Source organism: Chiloscyllium punctatum, chromosome 22 (assembly GCF_047496795.1).
Source record: "Chiloscyllium punctatum isolate Juve2018m chromosome 22, sChiPun1.3, whole genome shotgun sequence".
Lineage (NCBI taxonomy): Eukaryota > Metazoa > Chordata > Chondrichthyes > Orectolobiformes > Hemiscylliidae > Chiloscyllium > Chiloscyllium punctatum.
In genome coordinates this window covers 59606582-59624451 of record NC_092760.1, presented here as the reverse complement: position 1 = coordinate 59624451, position 17870 = coordinate 59606582, and the positions used below count along the sequence as shown (strand labels likewise).

General features: G+C 42.1%; 1 protein-coding gene across 1 annotated transcript in view; it reads right to left on the bottom strand.

The window, feature by feature from the left end:
• The window catches only part of LOC140493691 (deformed epidermal autoregulatory factor 1 homolog), a 66986-nt gene extending 55359 nt beyond the window's left edge, over nucleotides 1–11627 (bottom strand). Inside the window, exons 1-2 of the mRNA XM_072592425.1 lie at nucleotides 11111–11627; nucleotides 6861–6955 (exon numbers count right to left, since the gene is read on the bottom strand). Of these exons, the coding sequence (XP_072448526.1) occupies nucleotides 6861–6955; nucleotides 11111–11228 (213 nt within the window). The 5' untranslated portion in view covers nucleotides 11229–11627. The remainder of the gene's footprint in view (nucleotides 1–6860; nucleotides 6956–11110) is intronic.
• Nucleotides 11628–17870: the final 6243 nt, after the last annotated feature.

Genomic DNA, 17870 nt, shown 5'->3' with positions numbered 1-17870 from the left:
CGATCCTTTGGGGCCTTGGGTGGAGGTGAGGGGGGAAGTGTGGGCTGAGTAAAAACTGGATAGATTTGTTTACATTAAAACACAGCAGACTGAAGGGTGACTTAATCAAGGTGTACAAAATAACAAGGGGCTTTGATAGAGAGAACAGGGAAGACCTGTTTTTCCTAGCGGTAATGTCAATTACTAAGGGACAAACATTTAAAAGGTGGTTGCTAGAAGGATTAGAGAATACACAAGAAGAAAAGATTTTCACCCAGAGGCGGTGAATGTCTGGAACTCACTGCCTGAGGTGGAAACCTCAACTCATTTCAAAGAAATCTAGATCTGTATGTGGAGCACTGTACCCTCCAATGCCTTGGATCAGTGCTAGTAAGTGAAATTAGAATGGGCAGCTGGTTTATTTAGCCAGTGCAGACACAATAGGCTGAATAACGTTTCTATGGTTCTATTGTCTTCAGCCAGAAGTGAAGAGTGGATGATTCATCTCAACCACTGCTGGAAGCCCCCACTATCACAGATGTCAAGTGTTCACCAATCTGATTCATTCCATGTGAATTAAGAATTGGTTAAAGGTAGTGGATACTGCAAAGAGCTACAAGCCCTGAGAATATTCCAATCATAATACTGAAGATCTGGGTGCCGAAACTAGCTATTTTCCTAGTCAAGATGTTCCAGTATATCTAAAATATTAGCATCTATCTGGCAATGTGAAAGTTTGCCCACGCATGTCCTGTGAAAATACTGCGATCCAAGTCTAACCTTGATCAGGATGGGAAGGAGTCACTGACACAATCAAGCAGTACTTGCTCAGCAATAACCTGCTTACTGATGCTCACTTTTGACTTGCAAAGGTTCATTCAGCTCCTGACTACATTACAGCCTTGTCTCAAGTGCAAAGAACTGAATTCCAGAGGTGAGGTGCAAGTGTCAGGCATTGACATCAAAGCCATATTTGACTGAGGGTGGCATCAAAGTGCCCGAGAAAATTGGAGGCAATAGAAATCAGGGGAAAACTCTCCACGGCCTGTAGTAATACAGAGAACAAAAAATATAACTGTGGTTGTTACAAAAGCTCCTCAGGATAGTGCCCTAGGGTAAACCATTTTCAGCTGCTTCAGTAATTACCTTCTTCCATTATCAGGTAGAAGTGGGAATGTTCACTGATTGCTCAGTGTTCAGCAATATTCAACACTCTCTGATGCTGAAAGCTAGATTTCTGCCTGTTTGTCCGATGTAGTGTTTGTTACAGTTCTTGCAAGGTATTTTGTAAATGGCATTAGTTTTGCTTCTTGTCTGTATAGGGTCTTTCTAGCCACAAAAAGACATGACACACTCTCACTAGTATCCTCTCACACATTTGAGGAAGGACACCACTTTGACTGGGACAACACATTCATCCTAGGATAAGTCAAACAAAGACACGCACAAGAATTCCTCAAAGCATGGCATTCCAACCAGAACTCTTATCAACAAACACATCGACTTGGACCCATTTACCACCCTCTGAGAAAAGGAACAGGAAATGTCATCACCAACCCAAGGAAATAGAAAGCGGGTCACTAACACCAGTGCTTCACCAGAGGCTCACTGATGATGTGACCTAGTATCGTGATGAAACATCTGAAAATGAACTTCCCAGCTCAACAAGCAAACTTACATACATTAAAAAAGATAGGGGGAAAAAAGCATCTCATTATAGGTCAGTTAGCTTGACCTAAGTAGTAGGGAAAATGCTATATCCAAATATAAAAGATTTATTAGCAAAACACTTGGAAAACAGTGACCAGGAGGTCCAGAACCAGGGGTCACAGTCAAAGGATATGGGGTAAGACACTTAAGCCCACAGAGTGGTGAATCTTTGGAGTTGTTGAGGCTGAAACAGTGAATGTTTTCAAGAACAAGTCAAATACAATTTTTAGGGTTAAATGCATCAAAGGGTATGGGGAGAAAGCAGGAACAGGGTATTGAGCTGGATGATCAGTCACGATCAAAGTGAATGGTAGGGCAGGCTTGAAGGGCTAGTGGCCTACTTCTACTCCTACCTTCTATGACAGAGTAGCAATCTGTAACTAGTGGAATGCTATAGGAATCATGCTAGGAGCACAATTATTTACAATATTTATCAATATTAATCATTTAGATGACAAAAGTAAATGTACTGTAGCCAAATTTATGGATGACACAAAAATAGGTGGGAAGGCAAGTGGGTGAGAATGTTACAAAGAGGCTGCAGAAATATATAGACAGGTAAAATAAGTAGGCAAAAACTGGGCTGATGGAATATAATGAGAGAAAATCTGAGGTTGTTCACTTTGGTGGGAAGAATAGAAATGACCCCCAAGGTTCCAGTTGTATATCACATCAACACATCACAGTGTACTTTGAGCAATATGTCTGTCACAAGTCTGCTGCAATGCTCCAGTGAGGCTTAACACAAGCTGGAAGAATAGCATCTCATCTTCCTCTTGGGACCCTGCAGTCTTCAGGTCCCAATGTCACAATAAAGAATTTTAGAGCTAGAGGACCTCCTTTACCCTCTTTCAGACTCAAGACCCTCTGATAACGTGGACTGCTTTCAGCACAGCCAACCCAATTTCAACTACTTATGGTCCCCCATTATCAGCTTTTCTTGCTCTCTGACATACTATCATTCATCTTTTTGCCGACAACCTGTCTTTCTCTCTCTTTCTGGGCTCCATCCCCAAATATCTGCTCACTCATATTCTCCCCACGCCTTCTTCAACATATACCACCTTTTCCTAGCTACTATCATTTCAGAAGGGTCACTGGACTCAAAACTTTAACCCTGCTTCTCTCCTCAAATGCTGTCAGACCTATTGAATTTCTCCAGCAATTTCTGATTTTGTTCAAGATTCTTACGGAATCTTGTCAGGGTAGATGTAGAAAGGTCGTTTCCCCTTGTGGGAGAGTCTAGGTCCAATCAGCACAATTACAGAATAAGGAGCTGCCTATATCAGACAGAGATGAGGAAAAATTCCTTCTTCAGGAGGGTAGTGATTCTGTAGAATTGCGTACCACAAAGGGCCGAAGAGGCGGATCATGAAGTATATTCAAAGTTGATATAGACAGATTTACAATCAGTAAATCAATCAAGAGTTATGGGGAAAAGGCAGGAAAATGAAGTTGAGGATTATCACAGCAGCCACAATGTCACTGAATGGCAGAGCAGACTCAATGGTTTTAATGGCCTACTTCCGCTTCCATGTCCTATGGTCCTATAGGCCTCAGCCGACATGATGTTTAGGTTTCTATGGTTTTTTTTAAGAATGCCTTTCTGTGAAGCCTCAAGGATATAATCTCTAATGCTAACATCTAACGCTCTGTCAAGTGTCAAGAAAAGCCAGAAATGTGGAAGTCCTGAGCCTGAGAGGATGCTAATGTGACTATTTATGGTTTACAGCATGTCCTCAGTCCAAAGTCTGGGTTGTTAAGACTGGACATTTAGGCTTTTAATGAAAATTGCATTGCACTGTTGTGGAATAATTGATGCCTGACAGTGAAACATTCAGCATCAGTATCAGGATCTCCCAGGCTGGAACAAGTTTCCCTGTACTCTTCCCCAGGGGCTCCTGCCTGCACCTGGGACAATTCTTCCTAGTCTCATATCAACATCCCTTTTTGCCTCTTGGCTATTTCCAAGAGATTTTCAGCCATCTGCCATAGAATTTTGCAGCAGAAAGAAAGGTCATTAATTCCTCCATTTGTACTTGATACCTTTTGAAATTTTAATTTTTCAAATATTTATCCAAATGCCTTTCAAAATATTACTTGCAACTTGCTCTTCTCCACTTCTGGCTAGACGTTCCATGTAGTAACAAACTTTTACATTTTAAAAAAGTTTCACTGTTTGCTATTTTTGGCATGAATTAGATTGTTGTCACTTATTTATTTCTTCACTAGTTCTTTATTCTCACAATATCATCATCATTGATATTTATTGCGTCTCCTTAGCGGCCCTGAATAGTAAAATCCTTTCCTTCAGCTATTTATCCAATTCCCTTCAAAACAGTATTATTGAACTTTCGTCTATTGTGTTCTCAGGCAGTACACTCTAAGTCACAATAACTCAGTGTGTATCAAAAGAAATTTGTCCTTTTGTGAATTATTTTAAATATATGACATCTGGTTAAGTGATCCTCCTATCACTGGAAACAATTTCATGTCAAACCTCTCCTACTTTGAACACTTTGTTCAAATCACCTCTCACCTTATTCGCTTCTTCTGTTTCTCAAAAGCATTTATATTACTGTATTCTGAAATCATGAAGTATGTAAAGTGTACACCAGAGCTTAATAACTCTAATTTGGTAAACACAGCCAATGTGTGTACAGCACTCTCACATTGATGAGATAAGTAATCTATTAACCTGTTTTGGTGATACTGTTCAAGGTAACTGGAAAACTGTTAGGATCCAGACTGTCAAGATTAAGATAGGAGGGATTTAAGTCACTTCACAACGATAGAACAAACAACTTTTTGTCCCAATGTTTTTCTATGTCAAAAAGAGTGGAAACGTAGTCACCTAAGCCAGATGAGAATAATGTGAAAGTTCTGTGGATGGGAAGGAGAAAATTAAATCTGGGAATCAGCCATAAAGCAGGCAGCAAGACAGGAGCAAGAACTCTGTAGTCATATCGAGGAGGAGATGGAAACCAAACCAGTATATAAAGAAATTATAAGAGAACAAGTCAATTATTTAAATAAAGAGAGAACTTCATTTTATCTAATACCTTTAACAAACTCATGTTATCCAAAACAATTTCACAGCCAATCAAGAATTGCAATGACATAGCAAACATGGTCACCTCCAGCCTCCTGCTGGTCTGTCTTGAATTCCAGCATGTGCAATTTGTTTTGTCTCTAACCAATCTGTGACTAGCAAGATTCCATAAACAGAAATGAAATAATGATCAAATAATCTGCTTTTAATGCAGTTTGTAAAGGAATAAATATTGACTGTGACATTAGGTAGACCTCCTATGCTCTCCTTCAAAAAGTGCCACAGATTATTTTTACATCCTTTGAGAGTGCAGACTATCAAAAAGACCTTGACTCAAAATGCACAGCATTCATTCAATACTGCATCATTGCAGCACTCCTTCAAATACTGCTCATGATTCCAGTGTTCCTTCAGCATTGCCTCTCCAAGTCCTGCATTCCCACAGTACTACCAGAGTCTAATGTTCCTGCAGTATTACCCTATGATACTGCAGTGCTCCCTCAGTATCGGTCCTTTGAGAGTCTTGTGTATGACCCCCCACACGCACTAAATAATTTACACGTGGGACGCAAACATCGCTTGCTGGCAACACTGAAAATTTCAGTCTGGTGTTTGGATTATGTCTCTCAAGTGAGACTTGAACCAACAGTCTCCTGAGTAACAGAAGTAACAGTGCTATCTCTGAACCATGGCTACCACTGACAGAAATCCAGCTGTCAGAAATAGACACATACTATTCCAATACACAATAGATTTAAACTGATATAAAAACATGGGATATGCAAGACACAAAAACAGAAATTTCTATATAAACTTAGCATATCTGACTGTATTTGTGGGGAGAAAACAGTGTTAACATTTTGGGTCAGGTGACTTCATCAGAACTGATAGCAACTTGGAAGAAGTAGTATTTATGCAGAAGGTGGGAGGTGAAAAACTGAATGGATAGATGGAAACAGAGAAAAAGACAGATATGAAAGTGGTAGACAGATATAATTGTTGATTGTAAGTCAAGACAGAACAGAATCTGAATAAATGATGAGAGTTAAGAGTAGGAGAAAATGGGCAGGTTGTGCTGAAAGTAACCCATGTCATCACAAGACCAGGGATCAGGGTAGGTAAAAAAACATGGTAGAACACAATCAAGCTCAAATGTTATTTGATTTAATGTTGATTTCTAAACACTGCAGTATCCCCAAGTGAAAGATGAGATGCTGAGCCTCACGGAAGCACTGCAGCGGATAGATACGTTGGCATGGGAACACAGTGGTGTGTTAAAGTGGCAGGCAACTGGAAGCCCAAGGTCATTTCTACAGACAAAACAAAGGTGTTCTGCAAAGCAGTCACCGACCCTAGAGGGCATACATTTAGGGTGAGAGGGGAAAGATATAAAAGAGACCTAACGGTCAACATTTTCACACAGAGAGTGGTACGTGTATGGAGTGAGCTGCCAGATAAAGCGATGGAGGCAGGTACAATTGCAACATTTAAAAGACATTTGGGTGGGTATATGAATAGGAAGGGTTAGGAGGGATATGGGTCGGGTGCTGGCAGGTGGGATATCTGGTCGACAAGGACAGGTTGGACCGAAGGGTCTGTTTCCATGCTGTACATCTCTAGGAATCTATGGCTCTTTTGTTCGCATATCATTCGGTAATATTGGAAATAAATTCTGTTTGTTTAAAACTAAGTGGTTGACCAGCTGCATCACTCCTGTAATATCTGCATTACACCGACTTAAAATAACCAGCAAAGTGAGGGTCTGGGCCACTTTTTTGAAGTGTTTTGAGGGGGTCGGCCTGGTCCATAACAGAGTAAATCGCTGCTTCATCTGGGACATATTGCGGAGGCCTGAGTAAGGAGGAGGTAAACAGAGAAGTGTTACATCTTCTGTGATTGCTTTTTAAGGTGCTGTGGGGTTGAGGGAAGATGTTGGGAGTGGAGGAGGCATAGACCAGGATGTCCCTGGGGAATGGTCCCTGTGGAATGCTGACAAGGAAGGAGAAGGAAATACATGGCTGATCATGACAGCTCGCTGGAGGTAACAGAAATGGTAGCTTATGATCCTCATGGCTAATGGGATATGTAAGACTACATATGAGTAAATGAAATTACTTACCAGTACATGCTCTGATATGGAGGCATTCGCAACAGACGTTGTAAAAACATTGTCCGCAGGTCCAGTCATATTGCCCACAGTCACCGTTGTCACTTCTGGAACCCAGAAACCAGGGAAAATAAACTATTAACTGTTTTCCCCACCAGTAAAAATAACGTGCATAATTCTTCCATGTGTCAGAAATCATTAGATATTCCACACTGATGGTGCACTGTGTATCCCATCTCAGAGTTTGAAATGCTAGTCTGTGTCTTGTTTCTTGCTGGACTGTCAGATCAGTTTCAACTGAAATATTGACATATTCCCAGGAGCTGCACAAACCTGCCCACTTCCGCAGAACATTGACAAAAACTGGATGCCCCAACTCGTGTATTACTGACAAACTCCAGGGACTTCCCAAACCATTCCATTCCATCAGAACATCAAACACACTGTAGAGAGAAGACCAACTCACTCCCAGGAATACTGGGAGATTTCCACAACTAGGTTCTTCGCCATTCCCCATCCCACATCTTGAACAGACTTTCTCCCCCTCTTGTGAGAATATCATGTTCCCAGGAGTCCTTGGGAATCTTAACATTGAAACATAGAATACAGAAGCAGAAGTAGGCCATATAGCCCTTCAAAACTGATTCAATAGAATCAGGCTGGTCATTTAACACAGCAACCTATTCCTACTTTCCATTCTTAACTTTTGATTTCTTTAGCCTTAAGAATAATACTTAACTTGTTCTTGCAAACATTTAGCGTTCTGGCCTCAACTGCTTCCTGTGGCAAAGAATTCCACAGTATCACCACTCCCTAGGTGAAGAAATGTCTCATCTGAGATCTAAATGGCCTATGAACCCTTGTTCTGTATTCCCCGAACATAAGAAACATCTTTCCAGCACTTAACTTGTCTAGTCCTGTTAGAATTTTATGGGTTTTATAAGTTCGCCCTATATTCTTCTCAACTCCAGTGAATATTGACCTATCTGATCTAGTCTCTGCATATGTCAGTCCTGTCGCCTCGTGGATCAGTCTGGTAAGCCTTTGGTGTACTCCCTTCATAGTCAGAACATTCTTCCTCAGAATAGGAGACCAAAACTGCACCCAGTACTCCGGGTGTAATCTCATCAAAGTTCTGCACAATTGCAGTAAGACATCCCTGCTCCTGTACTCAAATTCTCTCACTATGAAGGCCAATGTACCATTTGTCTTCTTCACTGGCTTACATTTAATGAATGGTGTAGGAGGACATTCAGGTCTGGTTGTACCGCTCCCCTTTCCTAATCTATAGTTGTATTAGCACTTAAAATTATACAAGAAACATACAGGCTATCTTCCCCACACATCAACTAAACAGAATAGCAACCTGCCCCCACATCCCAGCACTTACCTACCTCTCGGCTTAGAATTACTGAAGAGTCCCAAAAAGGTGGGTGCATTAAACAAAATGCAAATGAAATGTTCCATTCTCTGTGATATTTCCAACCACTCGTGAAATGTGAATGCCGGAGACTATTTGTGATCAAAGATGGATTCAGGATCGAGAACAGATGTAGATTGTTACCTTAGGAATCAGTGACAATGATCAGCCAGCACAATCCATTTTTTAATACATTTTTGTGATGTTGGATATCACTAATAGACACACATTTAATATGGTCTTGAACTGTATTCTTTGAACGTGTGCAGGCAATATGATGCAACTACATCCAGTGCTGTTAGGGGGTTGCAGGATTTTGACCGACTGACAAAGCATGTCAACAAAGGATAACGTGTGGTTTGAAGCCAAACTTACAGATTCTGGTGTTCCCATGCATCTGCTGCCCTATATTGCCAAATAAGTGCCACTTGATGAGAGGAACAACGTACCTTCCATTATTTTACTGATTGAGAGTAAACCAATAATAGTAATTAGTCAGGAGTGGATTTTATATAATCATGAAATCCCTGGAGTGAGGAAAGAGGCCATTTGGCCCATTGAGTTACACTGACCCTCTGAAGAGCATCCCACCCTATCCACATAACCCTATATCATGGCTAATCCACCAAGCCAGTATATTCCTTGACAATGCAGGGCAGTGTAGTGTGGCCAATACATTTAACCAGCGCATCTTTGGACTGTGGGAGAAAACTGGAGCACCTGAAGGAAACCCACTGAGACACAGGGAGTAGCGCTAACCACCATACCATCCTGCTTTTTTTAACCCAGCTACATTTGTTCTGCCTTTTTTACCCAGGTACATTCTTTCCACAATTTTCCTATTTTTGAGTAGATGTCAATGTTGTGGATGTCCTGAATAGCTTGACTTGGCACATGGTTTATCCTGGAGTCAGGACATGGTCAGGATCTATAGGCTTTGCTGTGCCTTGTGTATTCAACCATTTCTGAATCAAATTGGCTGGCATCTGTGATGATGGAAAACTAAGGAGTAGGTGGAGACAGTTCATCGTTCAGCACTTCTTGCTGAACATGGTCGCAAACACTTAAACTTTTTTTCCTGTCATGCTGGGTTCTAACATTTCTGATGGGTCAACCCTGCTGGTTTGACAGGACATACCTAGGAAAGGTGATGAAAGATACTGGAGCATTGGCTATTGACAATTCTGTGACAGTAACTAGGACAAGCTGTTACATGACTAATCCGTGGGACAGACCTCCCAACTTTGGCGTTAGTGTTGAATTGTTAGTCAGGACTATGCACAGTTGTCATCACTATGAGTTTGACACAACTAAGTGGCGAACTCAATCATCTCATTGGACAGTGAAAACCCAAGCAGGTCGCTGTGTCACATATAGGCTCAGACCAGGTAAGGATAGTAGCTAATCTTTCTCAAAGGACATTAATGACCTAAAGAAATTGAACTAAGATGAAAACAATTTGAGAGCCATAAGATTTGGGATACTTTTCTGTCATGAGGATGCATCAAACACACAATTTCTCTGGTTCAGAAAAATAGATTGATTACATAGTGGTAAAATACAGTTAAAACATTCTCGCCACTTCTAATCAACCAGTCAAGATTACGTATGAATGGTCAGTGACTCCAGTTAGTCAGTGAAGCCAGACCAGGTGCTCAAATTGCTGTTGGTCTGAACAAATTTCAGTGACTCCTTGGTCTAGTGTTTAGTGTCCTCACCAGTCAGAGAGTTCAGTGCCATTCTTAGAAGCTGAGCAGTGACAGGTCTGGCTAAATGTTGAAACACACAAAAACAGAAATTTGTACAGAAAGTCAGCAGATCTGACAGCATCTGTGGAGAGAAACAGTTAATGTTTCCAGTTCTGCGACCCTTCATCAGAATGTTTTGGGACTCAAAATGTTAACTCTGTTTTATATTTTAATTGTGTTCTTTGTTTTATTTTACCAGTTAAATGTTGTTTGGGTGGTCTCCTTGGAATGTTAAGGCAGGAAAAATTCAATCCAGCAAATTTTGCAACAATGATTCAGGGGTCACGAGTGAAGAAAACAAACCAGAAAACAAAGGAACTTCAATCTGTCGTGAGTTTTGAGAATTGTGTGAGGTAGTGAATTATAGACATCAGACAACTTCAAAGCATTTTGCTACCAATACAATCAGCCTAGTGTGTGTAGCAGTCCCTCAATAAAAAAGGATGATGACAGCACAAGGCAATAACTTGCATGAAGTCTTTTAACACAGGGGAATCTAACCACTCAACCTCAATCTCCCAGCTCAACCCAATCCACAGATTGGGTAAATCCTGATATTCCCTAAATCACACCTTCCCTAGAGACTACAACATTCAATAAGATCATGACCATTCTGTTTCAAATTTCACATTCTCATCTACCCCTGATAATCTCTCCCACAAAGCATCCCGCACCCCAACCCTTACCCCAGAATCACAGCCAGAACCCACTGCTCCCCCCCTTACTCCCTGCTCCAACCTACACAAACCTTACCCCATAACTTTACTCCCCAACCACTTTCCCCATATCTCCCATCCTGCTGCCAATGATCTATTTTCGTTCAGCCAGGTGATTCCATCACCTTTAAACTACAGACAGCCGACTAGAATAATTCCGTTTGGATCGTGTGGACAGCTGTAAGCCGAACCCCTTCGGACCTGATCGGCTCCTCTCGGATTTTAATGTCGCCTCCCGAGCCTAAACGGCCGGTTGTTGCCGCTGCAGCTTCATTTAATTTTATTTATTGTTTCATGAACTGCAGAGCCCGGCCGGCACTATTAATTTTTATTCCTATCCAGCCGCTCCTCCCCCCCCCCCTCCCTAGCCGCACTTGCCTGCGAAGCCGCCCTCGTCCGTACTCGGCAGCTGCTCGGCAATGTCGATCTGTTCTTCCCCCATCACCGAAACCGCCGTCACTTCAGGCGACTCCATGCCGATTCCCTTCGCTTCCATCGTCCTTTCGCCGAGCGGCGACCGGCCACTGCCGAACCTTCCCGTAAGCCCGAGTGAGGCCGAACCCTCCCGCCGGCCCGAGTCGCCCGAGTGAGGCCGAAGCCTCCCGCAGGCCCAAGTCGCCCGAGTGAGGCCGAACCCTCTCCCGCTGGCCACAGTCGCCCGAGTGAGGCCGAATCCTCCCGCCGGCCCGAGGAGCCCGAGTGAGGCCGAACCCTCCCGCCGGCCCGAGTCTCCCAAGTGAGGCCGAATCCTCCCACCGGCTCGAGACGCCCGAGTGAGGCCGAATCCTCCCACCGGCTCGAGACGCCCGAGTGAGGCCGAACCTTCCCGCAAGCCCGATTTCCCGAGTGAGGCCGAACCTTCCCGACGGCCCCAGTCTCCCGAGTGAGACCGAAACTTCCCAGCGGCCCGAGTAAGGCCGAACCTGACCCGAGTGATTCCGGCGATTACCAAGCCCTTCAGTGAGGGGGCGTGGCTCTCCACAACCAAAACTTTAATTTGTATTTAGCCTAAACTTTATTTTGGCAACTTTACTTGCATTCACATTTTATTCAAAATAATGCAGCAAGTAGAATTTTACAAATTGCATTAAAAATAAACATACAGAACCTGATGCCACTTTAAACAAGATAAATTACTGCAACAAAAATAGAAGTTGCTGGCAAAGTTCAGCAGGTCCAGCAGCACTTGTGAAGGGAATTAGATTAGATTATTTACAGTGTGGAAACAGGCCCTTCAGCCCAACAAGTCCATACTGACCCTCCGAAGAGCAACCCACCCAGACTCATTCCCCTGCATTTACCCCTTCACCTAACACTATGGGCAATTTATAGAGTCATAGAGATGTACAGCATGGAAACAGACCCTTCAGTCCAACCCGTCCATGCCAACCAGATATCCCAACCCAATCTAGTCCCACCTGCCAGCACCTGGCCCATAACTCTCCAAACCCTTCCTATTCATATACCCATCCAAATGCCTCTTAAATTTGCAATTGGACCAGCCTCCACCACATCCTCTGGCAGCTCATTCCATACACGTACCACCCTCTGTGTGAAAAAGTTGCCCCTTAGGTCTCTTTTATATCTTTTCCCTCTCACCTTAAACCTATGCCCTCTCGTTCTGGACTCCCCGATCCCAGAGAAAAGACTTTGTCTATTTATCCTATCCATGCCCCTTATAATTTTGTAAACCACTATAAGGTCACCCCTCAGCCTCCGACGTTCCAGGGAAAACAGCCCCAGCCTGTTCAGCCTCTCCCTGTAGCTCAGATCCTCCAACTCTGGCAACATCCTTGTAAATCTTTTCTGAACCCTTTCAAGTTTCACAACATCTTTCCAATAGGAAGGAGACCAGAATTGCACGCAATATTCCAACAATGGCCTAACCAATGTCCTGTACAGCCCAACATGACCTCCCAACTCCTGTCCAATGTGGACAATGACCTCCTGCTGGCCCCTCTCCCCTGTTAGCATGGCCAATTCACCTAACCAGTACACCTTTGGACTGTGGGAGGAAACCGGAGCACCCGGAGGAAACCCACGCCGACACGGGGAGAATGTGCACACAGACAGTTGCCCGAGGTGGGAATTGAAACCATGTCTCTGGCGCTGTGAGGCAGCAGTGCTAACCACTGTGCCGCCCACTTATTCCAAGTTAATGTTTCAGATCCAGTGACCCTTCCTCAGAACATGGCAAGTGCTAGGAGTCTGAAATAAAACAGAAAATGTTGATTGGGCAGCACCTGTGAAAAGAGAACTACAGAGTTGAACTTCTGTACAGACCAGTCGACAGCATAAATAAATTTTTACCTCGTATAAATAAATTACAAAGTACAATTGGGCATTCATTTGTTAAAATTTTATTTGAAGTGTGACAGCTATAACTCGGTTTGCAACACGTATCAGAATCACAAATTTACATGTCGGACTTGATTGTAGAACTTTTTAAAAAAGGCTATTTCTGACACCATTGAATGAGTCCTGCCCTGTTGGAGATGCTGTCTTAAGGACAGCACTAAACTGACAATCCAGTTGTTGATTGTCAAAGAACACATGGTGCTATTTTGAAGACACTAGATGTGTTACCCCTTTTGTTCTGTCAAACATATATTTCTCATAGGCATCAACATCTAGACCAAGAGGAATATTTTTTTTTAGTTGGTTGGGTAATCTGCTCTGAGTGTCAAGCAAATCATTCTGGTATCTGGCTGATAAATCACTTCAATTATGGACCTGACCAAACCCTGTCAAAACATCTCAAGGAAATAGCCTAATTTTAAAGGTGTTTTGCTCTGGATGCAATTCAATTGGTCAATCCATCAGGCTGAAAACAATGCACACTTTATTCAAACACTATAGTTAAAATAGAACAAAAGAAAGAAGAATTTGACTAACAACTCTATTGGAAAACTTAACAGAATAATAGATTATTTAACTACTAAACAGCAACTGTTCCAATATGGTAACATCCCATAAATACACCCTCGGCAAAGACTAGTTCAGTAAAATAGATTGTCTCACATGTAATTCTAGCAGAGGGAAGAGAACTCCCAGCTTTTAGCTGTATTAGAGACACCAGCAGCAACTGCTACTGAAAAACTAAAACTAAAAATCTTGGTTCTGTGGGAGTTTGACCCCACTCAATCAGGCTGCTTCTATTTGTCATCTTATCACACATTGAGGTAATTCTTCTTGAAATCTCTCAGTGCCATACCTTATTGGCCAAGACAACATATTACGATAGAAAATTACAAACCTGAGGCAGTTCCCTTTTATCCTATTACATTGGCATTTGTATAACACACTTCAGCTGCCCTGGATCAGGATGAACTTCACTGATGGACCCAAAGACGTTTCTCTGGTTGACATTGGCCGGTCATTTTGTATTATTAAATACTAGTCCTTGTCATTGCATTGTCATCAGTTGGCGAATACTGAGATAGTGCTCTGCCTTTGTCTTTTCCATTACCATAATCTCACGAACCATGCAAACACACACAGGCATGCTTTCAATAATTCCATCCATGTGCTGCTGAAATATGTCTTGGCTAACTGGTAGCCTCAATGATTAACTGCCAGACTTACAGTGTCCTAATGTTTTGCAATTCTTCTGATAAATGGATAGACCAGTATCCATGCTACACATCTAACTTGGAAAATACTCTTGCCTCTGAAAAGTTAGGATTGAATTCTTCCATCTTTAACATTTTGTGCAGATATCTTTTAAGTAAGAAATTGCAGCACCTTGGATCAAGTGGTGCAATCTCATGGTGTAATCTTTCTTTGAAACACATGTGATGGAGCTACGTCAATCTGTATAGTGGTTAACCTTCCAAATTACATCATTTTGCTCCACCCTGTTCAGTTTCATTCAAAGCATCTCCTGAGTTTGCACAATACACTTCCTTGGAGGATCAATAAATGGATTGCATCAACCTTAAAATCACCAATTGCTAAAATCGCCAATGATGCCACACAGGGGACAGAAATTTAAGATCACTGACTGATTTGATTGTGCCATGTGTGATCCTTTACACCCCAGTAGATGTGGTTTGAATCTCATGAATTATGACCACATCAAGATCTGTACTTACTGGTAGTCTTGCCACTACTGGACTGTTGGTAATTACCAAGAAAAAGGTTTTAGCAAACCGGAATGAGCTTGTGGACTGGTACTGCAGCATGATTCTGTCAATGCATGGAATTGGTGATCTGCAAGATAGTCTCTTGTCAGTTGTACCATGGAGTGCCATTTGTTGAAGTACACATCTTTGAGGTTGCATAGTTGTCATATTTTGGCACTAACTTCCATGTCAGTTTTAGTTTTTAGAAGTATTATCCTGTCTTTTCAGAACATATGATAGTATGTTTTGAAAAAGCTTCTGATCACCTTTATATAATGGTGTATGAGGATAACTTAAGGAAAGCTTCATTACCTTCTGAAATTTGCGTTTCACTTGGTTGACTCTGAACTTTCTCAATCGGTTTGTTTATATGAACCTTAATACTTTCCTTACTGTCAGTTCAAAGTTTGGTAGAAGATTTGTAGCTCGGGTGCTCATTGTTGTGGTTCTGTTCGCCGAGCTGGGAATTTGTCTTGCATTACATTTGTCTTACTGTCAGTGTTATGTTGTTGTACCATCTTGTGGGTTACCTGTTTTTGTTCTGAGAATTGATTAGTACATTGGTACACTAGATTTTCTGAAATTGAACATCAGGTGGTTTGATGCACTTTATTGGCAGGTGTTGGCTACACGAAAAGCAGGTAGTTGTTGTTAGCCTGCCACCAGGGCTTCATATTAAGTATGCATTTTCAAGTTATGGACCAATTGGTGTAGAAGCAATGACTAAGTCAATGAGCCTCTCTAATAGTTCTTCCTTGGAAAAGTCACAATCATGCCATTTGCAAAGACGTCTTCTGACAAACTGGTCAATAGATTTTTGATGTTGCTATCTGTATGACATTGATTGGAAGTCTCCTCTTCCTGAAGTGAATCCTTTCCTTGAGCTGGTTTTCAAGAATTTTCTGCATCTTTTCTGGGTCTTTCAGATCATCAAAGGTGTGGGAAAAGATTTGCTAGCCCACAATAGGCCCACAAAAGCAAGGAAAGACTGCATGTGCTAGTTCGGTGAAGGCTTTCCTTATCAATAGCAAGCAAGATTTTTAGAGCTCTTGGATTAAATCAATCTATTGCTTGATCTGTAAAGTAGTTCTCCCCACCCCCACCCCCTCTCATTTATCTGTCCACTCAGCAGGCACCCTGCCTCTATTCCTAATGAAGGGCTTTTGCCCGAAAGGTCGATTTTCCTGCTCCTCGGATACTGCCTGACCTGCTGTGCTTTTCCAACACCACACTCTAATCTAGTACTGTATATGCTGTATTAACAATTTCAACTCAGGAAGAATGACACTGAATGCTTTGCTACCCATCATTCCACTCTCGATGTTTTGCACTGCACCACTTTAAACCCCATGTAAATGCAGGCGAAAGTGAGGACTGCAGATGCTGGAGATCAGAGTCGAGATTAGAGTGGTGCTGGAAAAGCACAGCGGGTCAGGCAGCATCCGAGAAGCAGGAAAATCGACCTTTCGGGCAAAAGCCCTTCATCAGGAATGAGGCCTATGTAAATGCATTCCATTCCTTACTCATTTTAAAAATTGCTCTTGGTCTCTTTAAAACTGTTCCTTCAAGAATTGTAGGTTTATAGTAACAGATTTATTTTATCCATTCATGCAATGTGGGTATTGTTAGCTAGTACAACATTTATTGCGCATCCCAAAATGCACCGGAGAAGATATTAGTTAGCTGTCTTCTTGGAGAGAGAGAGAATCGCAGAAGGCCCAGAGATCGACATTTTATGAAGCAGCTGACAAGTGCAGTTTCACAGCTGAGAAATTGCACAAGGGCTCTCGAGATCAGGTTTCACTGAAATAACAAACAAGCAGTGCAGTTCCATAGCTGACCTGGGAAGTCTAAACATTCAGCTTCAAAGTTGAAAATCACACAACACCAGGTTATGGTCCAACAGGTTTAATTGGAAGCACACTAGCTTTCGGAGCGACGCTCCAAATCATCCAGCTTCAAGTGCAGCTCCAGAGGTGTCAGTGATTTTTAAAAAAGCTGCCTGAAATTACAAGAAAAGCGGACGACCTTTGGTTTTTGAGAGTTATCAGTTAAGTGTTTAATTTTAAAATTTATAAAACATCGATTTTTGTTTTGTAAATCTATAATAGTGAGTAAATTGAGGGCTTTAAAAAATACTGAAATCTGTCTCTTCATTGACTTTTAATATTAAAGATTGGTATTAAATTGGTAGCGTTTTTGAGCAATAAGCTTCTGCTAACAGTGTTTTTGAGCAAAGTGTGTTGTGTTTGATTTTAGGTCATTTCTGGGGCTGTAGATTGTTAAAGGGGCAGAAATGGCTTTTCGTAAGGTGATATGCTCTTACTGTCTGACGTGGGAGTTCATGGAGAGTTTGAATGTTCTTGGGGACTATGTTTGGTTGCGAATACTATCGGAATGCGTGGATCAGTTGGAGCAGCTGTTGGAGACAATGAAGTGTTTACAAGACCAAGGGATGTGATGGATGGCGGATTCAGGAAGGTATAGATACCACAGATACAATCAGGTAGCTAGCTGACTGCTAGGAGTAGTAGGAGAGGTAGTCCAGTCGTGCAAAAGTCTCCTGTGGCTATCCCCATCTCAAACAGGTATGCCATTTTGGAAACTAAAGAGAGCAATGGCTTCTCTTGGATGTAAAACACTGACGGCTAGGTTTCTGGTACCTAGTCTCATGACTACCTCAACTGTAATGAGAGGTATGTCAGGCCCCAAGCAATCAATAGTAATTAGGGACTCTCAAGCCTAGGGCATTAATAGACAATTTTGTGGCTGGCAGCAAGACATCAGGATGGTGTGTTATCTCCCTGTTACCAGGGCCAATGATGTCTCAGAGAGGGTGCAGAAAATGCTGAAAAGGGAGGGTAACCAGCAGGAGTCATTGTGCACGTTGGTACCAACAACATAGATAGGGAAAGGGATGAGATTCTGCAGAGAGAATATAGGAAACTAGGCAGGAGGTTAAAAAGTAGGTCCTCAAGTTTAGTAATATCTGGACTAATACCCATGCCATGTGC